Genomic DNA, 12,984 nt, shown 5'->3' with positions numbered 1-12,984 from the left:
GTATGGTAAACTTCCACCAATATATTTTGACCAACCTTGCATGAGATACATTCACATCTCCAAAACCACTTTTGTTTCTACAGTTTTATATCTTAATCTAAATAACAGTCAAGTCACATTGGCATAAAACAACTGCCCTCAGCTCCATGGAGTGTAGGCCATTTCAGATAAAGATCTAACTAGCAAAGAAGATAAATACTAAAGATGGGCTATTTTAATCAAAAAATCCTTGCATTTATAAGAACATCCTTTTAGTCTAAATGAATTTAATTTTCTTGTTGATTTAATGCACATTTTCTTATCAAAAATCAGTATGTTTTAGCCAAAAAAATCAAGCCATGAAATTACTACTCATAAGCTTTCCTGAAGTGAGCATGACACAGTAGAGGGTTATGATTAAGCATAAAATTACACAGAAACACATACGCCACACATATTTGAGAAGCATAGGGAATGCAAAACAACAGCTGTGGAAAATTAAATCACTCACTGGAGATCCATCACTCCAAACAAAGCCATCATCGGGATTCAAGTAATATAAGCCCATCCAGAAATGCTGATGGTAATAGCCATTGTTCCTTAAAAAGAATAAAATAAAATAAAAATAATAAATGTCCCATTTATAAGAAGTTTAAACATAAACCCAACACTAATAAGGGCATTACAGTATTTTTAATAATCTATCATTCACAACAGTTAATAAGTTGCTCTAAAAATAATCCTTAAAGCTGTTAGAAACAATAACAACCAGGGTGGAAATTAATTAAAATGCAACCACTGCTAGCTGTTATCACTATACATTAGCTCAGACAGATTGAAATACTGACCAAGGAAACATCCAGATCCAATCCAACTCCTGAAAATAAGATGGCTTAATACTTTTGTATAATGATTCAATAGTTACTGTTGCTCCATTTATCACCTCTCCATTTTCTCTGTAAAGGCACTTAAAGTTTCCAAACACAAAGGTACTTGCTGCAGTCAAATCACATTTTAAAAATAGCACCTTAAACTAATTCTTGTCTGCAAGCAGACCCACTTTACTGATTTATCTCAATTTATTGAGTCAATTTGTGGTAATGCAGCATCTGAGACCTCTTCCTTACTGTAAATACATAGCTGGGATTCTAGTACGGCTGTAGCATTTTGCAAGTCTGCCATGTTTCAGTCTTGCTTCCTAGTTAGACAGGCATATAAAAGTTCATTGAGCCCAGTCTGTTCAGTTCATATTGCAAGTGTTACCTTTTTAAGAGTATTTGATCTAATTCAGAAATCTTACACCTGCTTTTTACAGTTCAGGGACTTCCTAACCTTCTTTACATTCCCTGTGTAGGAAAAAACGAATCTGAAATTGCTTCTGCTAACTGTTTAGTTCATAAAAATGACAATCAACACATTGACCAGATTTATATCATAAGTGTTACCCTATTTGTACACTTGCTTATGTGAAAACAACTGGCATCTGTGGTAATTTTATATCCCCACATCCACAGTAAATATTTTTACATCAGATGATAAACGTTGCCTCAACTAGATATCTTGCCAATCTCATTTTAGCATTAGCTTCTGGGGTGATTGCCACTAGTCGTACAACTCCTGCTGTTTCATCAGCTCTACTTTTTTGCTATGTGTTTGATACAGATGCAGATAATTAATCCAGACCAGACTGGCTTACAGTGAAGTAAAAACATACACCTAAAATGAAATATTTCAGAAAGATCAAAAAGCTAATTAAAATGAATGGATGACCACACTACAGATACTCACGCGATAGAACGCCATATCACATACTGTTCTTCTTTACCATTAATGGAGGCCAGATCTCCTCCTACAGCTCGACAAAACTCTTGAGATTCAAGCCATGTTTTCTTTTGCTCTCCTCTTGAAAAAGGCTAAAGAGAGCATTTTGCAATCAGACAAAATAGACCATATAGATCGCAAGATCAAGAAACATCAGCTACTCAAAATCAATTAATTTACAATTAACTTGTTCTGTGGGGCTTACAGAAACTTTGAATATAGGGCTTATGAGTGTTCACCTCTGTGAAACACGGCCTTAGCATGAATGTCTTTAAGCCAAGTGGGCAAACTGCGTTGCTGGTAGGAGCAGCTGCTGCAAGAAAACAACTAGGAACAAAACCATGAGCATTTCAATAGCAAGCAACAAGAGGTCTACATATAACCTGTCATTAAGCTTATGAAACATATGAGACATATGTATACCAATTTTTCTTGCATGTATGTGCAGCAAATAGAAACTACCTTAATGCAGAAATAAGCAACATACTTACTTTGAAACAGAAGCTAATACGACTGTTTGAGTCCCAACCTTCTGGACACCGGGGAACAGGAGTTGTTGTAGGAACAGGTGGAAGTGTTACTCCCTCTGCCTGCACTTTGCATAGGAACTTTGCTTTTTCTTCACATTTTATTACATCCCATAATCCACCTGCAATTCCAGTCCTCATGGCAACGCAGCCTGGCTTTCTTCCTGGTTGTAAGCAGGAAAGCACAAAAGCGACAGTTAGGGGGTCATGAGAATTTAGAAAACTTCACATTCTATCCTCATGGAAATTAAGGCCTTGTACAGAGTCAAAAATGTTTCTAGTATTAGAGTGGGTCCAGAGGAGGGCCACAAAAATGATCAGAGGACTGGAGCATCTCTCCTGAGAAGACAGGCTGAGAGAGCTGGGGTTGTTCAGCCTGGAGAAGAGAAGGCTTTGGGGAGACCTCACAGCAATTTATAACAGCGGGTTTATAAGGAAGACAGAGAAAGACTTTTTACCATGGCCTGTAGTGACAGAACAAGGGGCAACAGAATGAGAGAGAGTAGGTTTAGATTAGACATAAGGAAGAAATATTTTTACAGTGAGGGTGGTGAAATACTGGAACAAGTTGCCCAGAGAAGTTGTGGATGCCTTACCATTGGAAATGTTCAAGGTCAGGTTGGATGGGACTTTGAGCCACTCGATCTAGTTCAAGATGTCCCTGTCCATGGCAGGGGCAGGGACATGACTAGATGATCTTAAATGTCCCTTCCAACCCAAACCATCCTGTCATGTTATGATTCTATGATTCTAATTCATGAAGAGAAAAGAAGCGGGGGAGGAAGCAAAAAAATCTGTGGTTCGTCCATATCTGAGATACTGAATTGTGCCTTACATCAAATCACCTCCAGTGACTGACTCTAGCAATATCATAACCTTCAATCCAACAAATTCTCCCCTAAAACTGAAGGAGTGGTTAGAGGTAGTTTCTCAAATTTGTCTAATTTGACTACGATTTTCAAAAATAAACTTGCTATATATTGGCTTCATGGGCTACAAAGCCTTACCACTTCACCTGACACATTCAAATCAGCATTTAGGAACTGAAATTAAAGACAGTCAGAGGATCTCCTGAAAGGCAAATGCAACACACCAGAATCTTGAAGGCTGATGACCATCCCCTTTCTGATGTGATCACATCAGAGATAAAACAAGCTCCCACCCCTGTAATTTTATTAGAACAGGAAAAAAATAGCAATGTTTTCATCAACAAAACTTAGTAAATAAGGAAAACACAATTAGTCTAGCAAAGTTATTAACTAAAAAAAGATTAAACACAAATCTTCCTTGGCTCTCTTGTCCTTTCCTACAATCCCATTTTCTCTAAGAGCAGAGATTCTTCAAGCATACTGTGATCTCACACACTTCAGAACATGCAGTGAGCAAGTGTAGTATGAGTATGAGGCAGGACTTGCAAGCAGGGCACAGTATGCCTTGCTCTTTCAGAGTAGTACAGACACAAACCCTCCCAGAACAGGCACAAATCAGAATCTTCATCTCCATTTCTTCCCAAGCACATGTTAAAAACTCATTTCAGCACTAAGCAGGACATTAGCAACAGCATTGCATGCTTGAGAGAGCAGCCAGAGAGCAATTAGTCAATATACCATCAAGGAAGGCTTAAAGAATGAAGTAAAAAAATTCAAGTAATGAGCAATGTATTTTGGGCACTGGACTCATTAAACAGGATAGAGCTATACCTACCAGGCATTTCAGAATTCCAGTGTGTAAATAAGACAGATTCACCATTAGCCCACTTGAATGTTCCTTTGTCTTCTCCATCTGAAAGTCCAATCCAAAAGTATCTTTCTGATCTTAGCCCAACCAGGCTAGTCAGATAGGCTTGTTCATATCTGTTCGAAAGAACACAACCATTAAATTAATACTGTTAAATTTATTTTCAAAAGTTGTAAAAGGCTTGTTATTTTCTCAGAATTACCACTGTACCTTCTTGAAAACATAGCTTGGATAGATTTACTTGAACAAAGCAGATAACGAGACATTACATAATAGAGATTTTGTAAGCTTGAATACCAGAGTATTCTGCCTTCTCTTTGGATGTCCAGAAAGTGACATAATCACGGACTGACATGAAATTGGTGGGAAACAAGAAACTCAACATGATTTATATGCCATGTATTTTTTGAGAGTTTCTAGTATCCTTGTATTCTAATGACTTCCTGTTTTAAGCAAATCCAAAACTGGAAAAGGAATCTCAGCATTATTAAAGGAATATACAAAAGTAGAGGCTAGAGTGGTATGATACTAAATTATCAAACACTGCAAATTAGATCCAATGATCATGCAGGAAGAGCTATGTTTGGGAAACAAACCTATGTAGAGGTAAAGCCTGTCATAGTTCACTACGGTGTTTAAACAAACAGCTTTTAAGAAATCAGAGCCCTAAAAGAAGTCTCCCCTTAACAACATTTAGTCTGAAGACCACATTAATGTTAAACCATTTTTATAACCGCTGCAGTGCTACCTACATTCAGAGAGCTACCATTCATGACAGCTGGAGCTTTCACACTAGAATATATCTATTTAGATTATATAGAAACAAATAAGAGAAACTGTAAAGCATCAAGTCACCTGCAAGCAAAATAAGCTTTGTTTCTTAATCTTAACTTTGATTTTCCCAATATTCCACATTCAGTAATGTGCATCAGTTGTTCAGAAATTTAGCACACACTGAACTCTGGCTGATTGTGATGAATTTTCAGATACCAAGCACTTCTATCATCATTTAGTTTCTTACTTAATTTTGTTAAAAGTAGCTCAATTCTGAGAAGATCAGATAGGTGAAAGTTATATCCTCTTGCTCACTTGAAATACCTTTTGAAAGGAATTCACAGCCATATTTCTTCATTTAATAATCAAAACTGGATTCTGCATCCCTCATTCAAGTAAAACCCATCCTCAAGCCACTACAATTAAGGAAATAGAAAAGATAATTCTATTTTTTCCTTGACATAACCATCTATATCGATTTCACAGCCATCACCTATTTTTACTATAAACTGAATACATGCAAAAAATGTGAGAAGTTCTGTATCTACAGATAGCTGTCCTCTCAAGCAAGATTTTTGTCCATATCAAAGTCTTTATTTTGATATTCAGAAGACACTAGATGTTGAATCCTCATGTGATCCCCTCATGCACGTAGACTTACATACCTGTCTTCAACAGTTGCTAAAAAGGCCTGATGCCTTCCACAGGTTTGATTTGCTTGAGAAAATGATACAAATGTATTTCCAATGAAGTAACAATAAAAACCATATCTTTTCCAACCCTGTCAAAATAAACATTAAGTGATCACATATGTTGCAGCTTTTGTAAACTTCTTAAAACACAAACAAACAAACAAAAAACCCCAACAAAACAAAACTGACTCATACCACTGCCAGCTAACCATTAGACAAAGGATCAACTGAACTGAAAAAAACAGACTGGAAATAGGCAGGATTAAAGCCTTTTAAAATTTTGTTTCATAAAATAATTTTTCACATATAATGAATTTTTAATCAGTGCATTCCCCTTATAAAGGCATGAGAGGCTTTGCACCTTTAGTGCTCAGTATAGGATTATAACTAGCACACAGGCATTGTGCAATCATGAGAATGGTCTTGAGAAGCAAATTTCAGTTTGGATTTTCACAAAGAGAATGACACCTCAAACAAGTTTGTTTGTTATTGTTTAGCATTAACACTCTCTTCTAATGTTTTGTTATTCAAATGTCATTAACTCAGGAATATGCTTACAGAGGAAGAGTTTGCTATGACCAGCCACAATTCACACAAATTTTCATCTGATGGTTTTCAATTTGTCACCTATGAGAGAGGTTTTTCTACAAGTATGCACTTAGTTCTCTAGGCAAGAATAACATCCATAAGCATTAGGATCCCTTCATCTTCTCCAACAGTTGAGTATTTGTAAGGTTCCCAGGTAATCTTTTACAAATACTGGGAATAAACATCAAAGACTTCCTCTGCAGCTGTGTAAAGCAGACTTGGGAGAAAAGGCAATTTTTTTCACGGAAGACAAAAAAACCAGTAAGATTCCCTATGACATAACAAATTACAGTAGGTTTTTCAGAATTACTGAGTGTTATGTTATCCAGAAGGTGAGCATTACCAAATAAATAACAGATCCACTGGCAGTTCAGAAGGAACACAATGGATTCATTTTGCTCAGGCACTCATAACAAATTCTTCAAAGTTGAGAGCACTGCCAGAGATCACAGCAAAGCCTTGAGAATAGTATGTAGACAAGCACACCCTTCCTGCTGTGAATAATTCCGAAGAAAATTGTAGACAGAGCTGAAGAGCAACTGCTGGTACAGGAAAATTCCTTAGGAAGACTTGAATGCCAATCAAGGAAAAATGGCCTGCTGCAGGGACTACAGGTTTGCATTTTGGTTTAAGTTCTGGAAAAAGAAAGGGACCATCAATAGCCTAATGACAGTCAGAGCCTAGATTTATTCATATGTATCACCTATCCCATCTGCCATAGAAATGAGAAGGTGAACTGTTCTGATGAAAACACAGAACCCATTTTTCCTGTTTTGTCGGTCACCTAGGCGGCATTTTCTCCTCTTCATCATTTCTAGCAGCCTGTTCAGATCAGACAGCTTTTTCTTCACTTACTCTCTGACAGCCCATGTCAATAGTTTCCTCTTCTGTAGGAGCTTCTGACATAGGTTTCCTTTTACAGATGTAGCCAATTTTCTTCTCACAAGAATGGTCTGCCCAAAATCCATCCTGAACATAAGAACAGAACATCACAGTCAAGTGGGATTTAGTCTTCAACAAAGGTGCTTTATGCTTTTAAATAATTCTTTTTTGCTAGCTTTCAAAGAAGCAAAACCTACATCTAAGTTCAGTACTTAATTGAAACCTCGCTTCTGCTGGGGCTGATTCACTATTGACTTACATCTTTGATTATTTATCCTTCTGACAATCAAACCCTTGGAGGTGACAGCAATACACCATCTTTACAAAGACTACTGATTTAATAAGCATGCAGGAGGAAAGGGAGATATCATCTCTCAAAGCAGAAATCCAATTGCAACAGAAAAAAAACCAGAAGACTACATTCCTTGGTTAATACTTACATAAAAGTAAGCCTACAACAATGAAGAACCCTAGGATGTTCAGCTGGTGCTTGTGTCTTCTCTGTCTTATGACAACCACAAGCAAGGCAAGTCCATTGGTGGCTGTCTCATCACCTCCTACCATTTCTTTCTCAGTCTCAATAGGCTGGTAGGCACTTCAAATAACTACCCAAAACTGGCCTTCTCAGCCTGGAAGAAATCAGCACAACTTTCACAACCTTTAGACTTCTTGAATATAGAAAAAATTACTCTGAATCTTTGGCTCTCTAGCTGCAGGAAGATCCTTTGCTGTCTTCCCATAACCATGTCTTCACAGTTCTAGGGCCTTCTTACCATGTCTTATGAGCTGCCTTTTGCAAATATCTCTCTGTTCTCCTACTTCCTCATTAAGTAAACCCAAACACTTCCTTTAAAAAGAAGGTGCTGTCACAGACAGGGGCAGGTTTTGTTCCACAAAAATAAATGATGGATTGAGATGAATTCAGCCAAGGAGAGAACAACCCAAAATAATCAGCAATGGAACCATATACATACTTAGGTAGACAAACTTCAACAAAAAACAGGGAAAATCAACTTATAATTATGCTTTGTTTAGTTAGCTGATAGCTGATCCCAAGAAATACTGGGCTAGTGCCACTTCCATGGAATCTGAAGTTACTTATCCTACTAAGATCAACTATTTAACAAATACAGATTTTGAAAGAGTTGAGAAGAACCCACAATAAAATTAGCTTTCCACACAAAACCGTGTATATGAAAAGTCTGTATATAGCTAAAATGTGTTGTGTTTTTTTAATCTATAACTCTCACAACAGAAATTACTGACTTTTGAACCCAAGGGAAAACCTGGTCTGATGGCAAGCATCAAGGCCTTAAAATTTAGCCTTGAAAGAAACATTTACCAGTCTGACTTACTACTTGGTATAGAAAGCAAAAGAGTCTTCCCATCAAAAATAATAGTAGAAAAACTAAAGCATAGCATATGCCAACAGCCACCCTTTCAAAATGTTAAACTGGACAAATGGTAGCTTCTTCACATCATAGCAAATTTGTATCACGTTAATTTGCATCACTGTCCAAAAGATACAGAGTCAAATCAAAATGAAAAGTAAAAACAATGTAATGAAAGAGGAGTTCAAATAAAACCACATCTGTGACCACCAAATTCAATGAAAAATAGACAAAAATCATAACACAATGAACAAGTATGTTATAAATAGAAGTCCTTTCTGATGGCATTGTTGCATGCCTTACTGTTACAATTCATTTCTAAATTTCAGTTAGTGGCTTGAGGGCACCAATAGACCTAAACAGCCCCCATCATGTTCACTTGAGGCCTCCATCCACCTGCCTGCCCATGGGCCCTGGGGCTCCACTTAAGCTCAGACCTGGGCCTTCAATCCCTGTCCATGCTGTGAAGAGAAGTACTTGTATCTCACTCCAGCAACATCTGTACCTGGCTATGGGCTTTGTTGATCCAGAGCCTGACCTTTAGACTGTCTTACTAGCTTGATCCTTGAGTTGCCTTGTCACTATGTACTTGCCCAGCAATCTCTGGATTGTGTCTGACCCTGGTTACTCTCTCCAGGCCTGATCCTGACTCAGCTACTTGGCTTGACCGTGGACCCACCTCATCATCCCAGACATGGACTCTGGTCTGCCACCAGCTGCCTACCCCACCTGCCCCACTCCCTCGCTGGGGACAGTGAGACAGGCTCTGGCTGGACAGGCTCTGTCCCTGCAAGTCAGGCTATTATGCCTGGCTTGTGACTCCTCACCTGTTAGGAAGGAGCTGATCCTTGTTGCTCCCTGGTGCTTCCTTTTTTTCATTATCCTTGAAGGCTAATTATCTGCCGCTACATATATGAGCAGCAGAGAGACCAGCCACATAAACCAATGGGTATGGAATAGTTCTGTAACAGTTCATACTCTCTGAGAAACCAAGAAATATTTAGTTGTGAGACCTTAAAACATCCTCTATCTCAATCCATCAAAATAAGAGAGGAAGTAATTTAGATTGGATATTGGGAAAAATTTCTTCACAGAAGGGGTTACCAGTCATTGTAACAGGTTGCCCAGGGACGTTGTCGAGCCACCATCCCTGGAGGTATTTAAAAGACACGTAGATGTGGTGCTTAGGGACACGGTTTAGTGGTGGACTTGGCAGTGTTAGGTTAACAGTTGGACTTGATGATCTTAATGGTCTTTTCCACTCTAAAGGATTCTATGATTCTATGACTCCTATTTTTCCATACATTTCCTTATCCAGTAGGTTTCAATGAATGGCCACATGGAGGGGGGAAAACATTAGGTAGAACAGTTCTTTCAGGGCTTGGCATTGCGGAGTGTCATGAATTTACTCCAGACCATGCTGTTCCTGCCCTGCACCAGAGGATACTGGTAGGGCTAGTTACAATCTCTCCCTGCCTCACCTTTCTCCTAAGGTCTTATGGAATTAACCAGATGTGTCATTCCTCTAATCTTGCAACAGAGACTGAGGTAGCTGTCTCTTTCCTAGAGAAATGCAACAAGTTCTTGAATTCAAACTATCACAAGAAGTGATTTGCTTAGGTTTGCAGAAAATTAGAATCTAGTGGATCTCAGCTTCTGTACACAAATTGAGATTTTTAACCTGAATCCAAGTCCCCCAACATACTGTAACACTTGGCTTGGCCAGAAAATGCCATCCAGATCCTCAGAGAGCCACAAAACAAATTTTGCCCCTTGCTGTTTTTTCTCGAAACTCCCGATTTGAAGGCAGTCAAGTTGTTCTGATAAAAATGAAGGCTTTACCAATGCATTTAAGCTGCCCTATATGTTCCAAAAGACTGTAAAAAAAGATAAATAATTTAAAAAGATTTCATCAAGGAACTGTGAATATCAAGAGCAATCTCAGTACTTTTTTAAGAGTACTAGCCAACTTATGAAATGCTTGTCAGCCTCTAACCTCCTCTAATACTTGCTGAACCGATACTTCCATGTACAATACCATAAAACCCCAAAGTTCACACCAACAGATGAAGGTAGCTAACAGGCAAAGGATGATAGATGAGACAAAAGCTCAACTATATGTTCCTTGCAGCTCACCACCCACATGCACCAAGGCCAGCTACCTTGCAAACCTCCCATTCCTGAGCAAGTTCTCCAGCCTTGACCAGCATAAAAGTCCTTGAAGCAACCACCATTTACAACCTCTATTGCTTGACCCTCACATTTGAGCATTCAGCTTCCTTCCACTGTCTGACTTCTGTTAGACAAAGCACCTACTACATCCTCAACCGGCACTGGCATAGCCACTGCACAGACAACGGAGCACAAAAATCCCCACACCTTTAAAAATCTGTTTGTTCAATTACCATGTGCACCATGGCCTGGTTGCCATGCAATAAATATGCATTTACACTCTTCTCACCAGAGCATGTCCACTAATACAATGGACAATCAGATTTAATAGATTATATTTTTACCTATGCTTCTGACCAGTGCAACATTCTTCACTAAAATACACATCAAATTCTAACCTTCCGGACACATCTGACTGCACAGGAAGTTCCTTCTCCCTGCTGAGCTCATACAGCAATGAAACTGCAGATCTGAACTCTGGCCAGGCCAGAAAACACCTCCACAAACACATATAGTTGTGCTCAATTTTGGGAGATTAATATGCTATAACCTACACAGGCTTGCTTCTTCCATGGATACTACTGCAGTTTTGCTCTCCTAAGGATGCTGTTCTAATTCTCTTCCTCATTCCTTCCTGGAACTAATGATGTGGTCCATTTTTCTTCTAGTGCTGCACCTGCTAACTCCTCTATGGCCACTACAGCTTCTTCCTGCTGCAGAGCTGGCTCAGCCCTCTCCCGCTGCACTCAATCTCCATTTCTGAACTTGAGCGTTTGTGCACTGGAATGATGGAGACTCATGAATATACATGCCACTGTTGCTGTTGGTGAGTGCACCTAAGTGAAGCACATTAGAAAACTAGGCCTATTGGGGCTTAAGTGGGGGCTTGCCCTATGAGGCAAGCTCTGTATAGCGTTCAGGCCAATTGGGAAAAAAAATGTAGTTCTCTTCCTCAATTTATAAGTGCATTCACCAAAAGCACAACCCTCAAGTTTTGATTCTGCAAAATAAGAAAATGCCTTTGGTATGGGTAACTATTTTTCTTCCTCCTAATAAAATAGGTAAACCCTGAAGGAAGTGGTAAGTTCAATATTTTTAATTATCACAAAGAGGAAAAATACCATTTTGCAACATCACACACAGACTGACTTTTACAGCAGGTATTATCTCAGTTCCTGCAGTACACCTAGGTCATCGATCATTGCCATATTGCAAAAGGCAGTCTTGTCAAAGCAGCCTTTTAATTGTAGATATACAGTCACTCAGCAAAGGCTTCCACCAATGTCATTGCTAACTACGTTTCTCACAGCTCTTCACGTGCAGTGCAGATACAAGCATAACATCTAATCCACCTACACCCCAAATTTATAACTTTGCCTAGAAAAAGAAAATGAAGGCTTCTATTTTCTTCTAAAGATAGTATTTCTCTCTAACATCATTAAAAATCGCTAGTACAATTTTAAAGGTAGGTGTATATCCCATATTCAAAGAGAAAAAAATCCACACGTACCCAAAATGTCTTTGTAGCTTCCTGAAGAAAAGCATTTACATGTTCATGTGCTTCACAGTGTAATTAAAAGTTTCTTGAAAAAAGCCTACATGAACAAACTGAAATCCAGAAATATGGATCTTGGGGGGCAGTTGCCTTCAAGAAAAGCCTTGCTGTCTCAGGGAAGACAACAAAACCAACTTTCTGGCAACTTTGAATAGAGATCCTTCCTCAAAAAAGGAACCTATGTATAACACCTATAAGACTCTAAAATAGGCTGTTTCAAACAGTAATATCCTCTAGTTTTATGGTCTTGCATAGAAAAAAGCCAAAGGGTAAATTAAATTATAAGATAACTATATCAATGACTTTACCTTTCCCTTCATAACAACACAGTCTTCTTGCCTGTTATTTGCATGAGTGGGTTCTCCACGAAGCCACTTGGTGTAGGTGACAGGTGTCCCATCGCTCCATTCAAAATACATCTGAACCTTGAGGTCATTCAACCCAATCCACAGCTCATCGGCTGGCTCTAAAACATACGTTAACAAGGTTGGTAACAGTCCTTTTGTATGATGTGAACTTTTATTTTCATGGAACAGAAAATAATTTATTCTCAGGAAGTTTAAAAGGCAGTCACAGGAAATTAGGGCTCCCTGTTTCATAAAGAAGGCAAACCATTCCTCATATACTCACTCCAGTCATCAGGAAAGGCCACTCACTGTAGTGGCAATACAATAAGAGTGTTTAACTTTGTATAAAACAGCCAAAATACTCTCTCTGTTGAATTACATTGCAACACAACAAGGTTAATTCTTTTTTTCCAGCTCAAAACTCTTTTAACAAGATGTGAATAAACACCTGAATGAAATGCTACCTCCCCTTTTCCTCCTACCTTTAGTATAGTGAAGAAAGAAGTGCGCATTTTCTAA

At 38.5% G+C, this 12,984-nt stretch overlaps 1 protein-coding gene across 4 annotated transcripts in view; it reads right to left on the bottom strand.

The window, feature by feature from the left end:
- Positions 1-12,984, bottom strand: part of MRC1 (mannose receptor C-type 1) — a 60,612-nt gene that overhangs the window by 23,987 nt on the left and 23,641 nt on the right. For all 4 annotated transcript variants that reach the window (XM_054816689.1, XM_054816691.1, XM_054816692.1 and 1 more), the window contains 7 exons: positions 12,427-12,584; positions 6,974-7,087; positions 5,504-5,619; positions 4,032-4,180; positions 2,292-2,491; positions 1,768-1,892; positions 491-578 (listed from right to left, as the gene is read on the bottom strand). In XM_054816689.1, the coding sequence (XP_054672664.1) occupies positions 491-578; positions 1,768-1,892; positions 2,292-2,491; positions 4,032-4,180; positions 5,504-5,619; positions 6,974-7,087; positions 12,427-12,584 (950 nt within the window). The remainder of the gene's footprint in view (positions 1-490; positions 579-1,767; positions 1,893-2,291; positions 2,492-4,031; positions 4,181-5,503; positions 5,620-6,973; positions 7,088-12,426; positions 12,585-12,984) is intronic.

The sequence above is a fragment of the Grus americana genome, chromosome 2, assembly GCF_028858705.1.
Source record: "Grus americana isolate bGruAme1 chromosome 2, bGruAme1.mat, whole genome shotgun sequence".
Taxonomy (NCBI): Eukaryota; Metazoa; Chordata; class Aves; order Gruiformes; family Gruidae; genus Grus; species Grus americana.
This window is presented reverse-complemented; position numbering and strand designations above follow the sequence as displayed.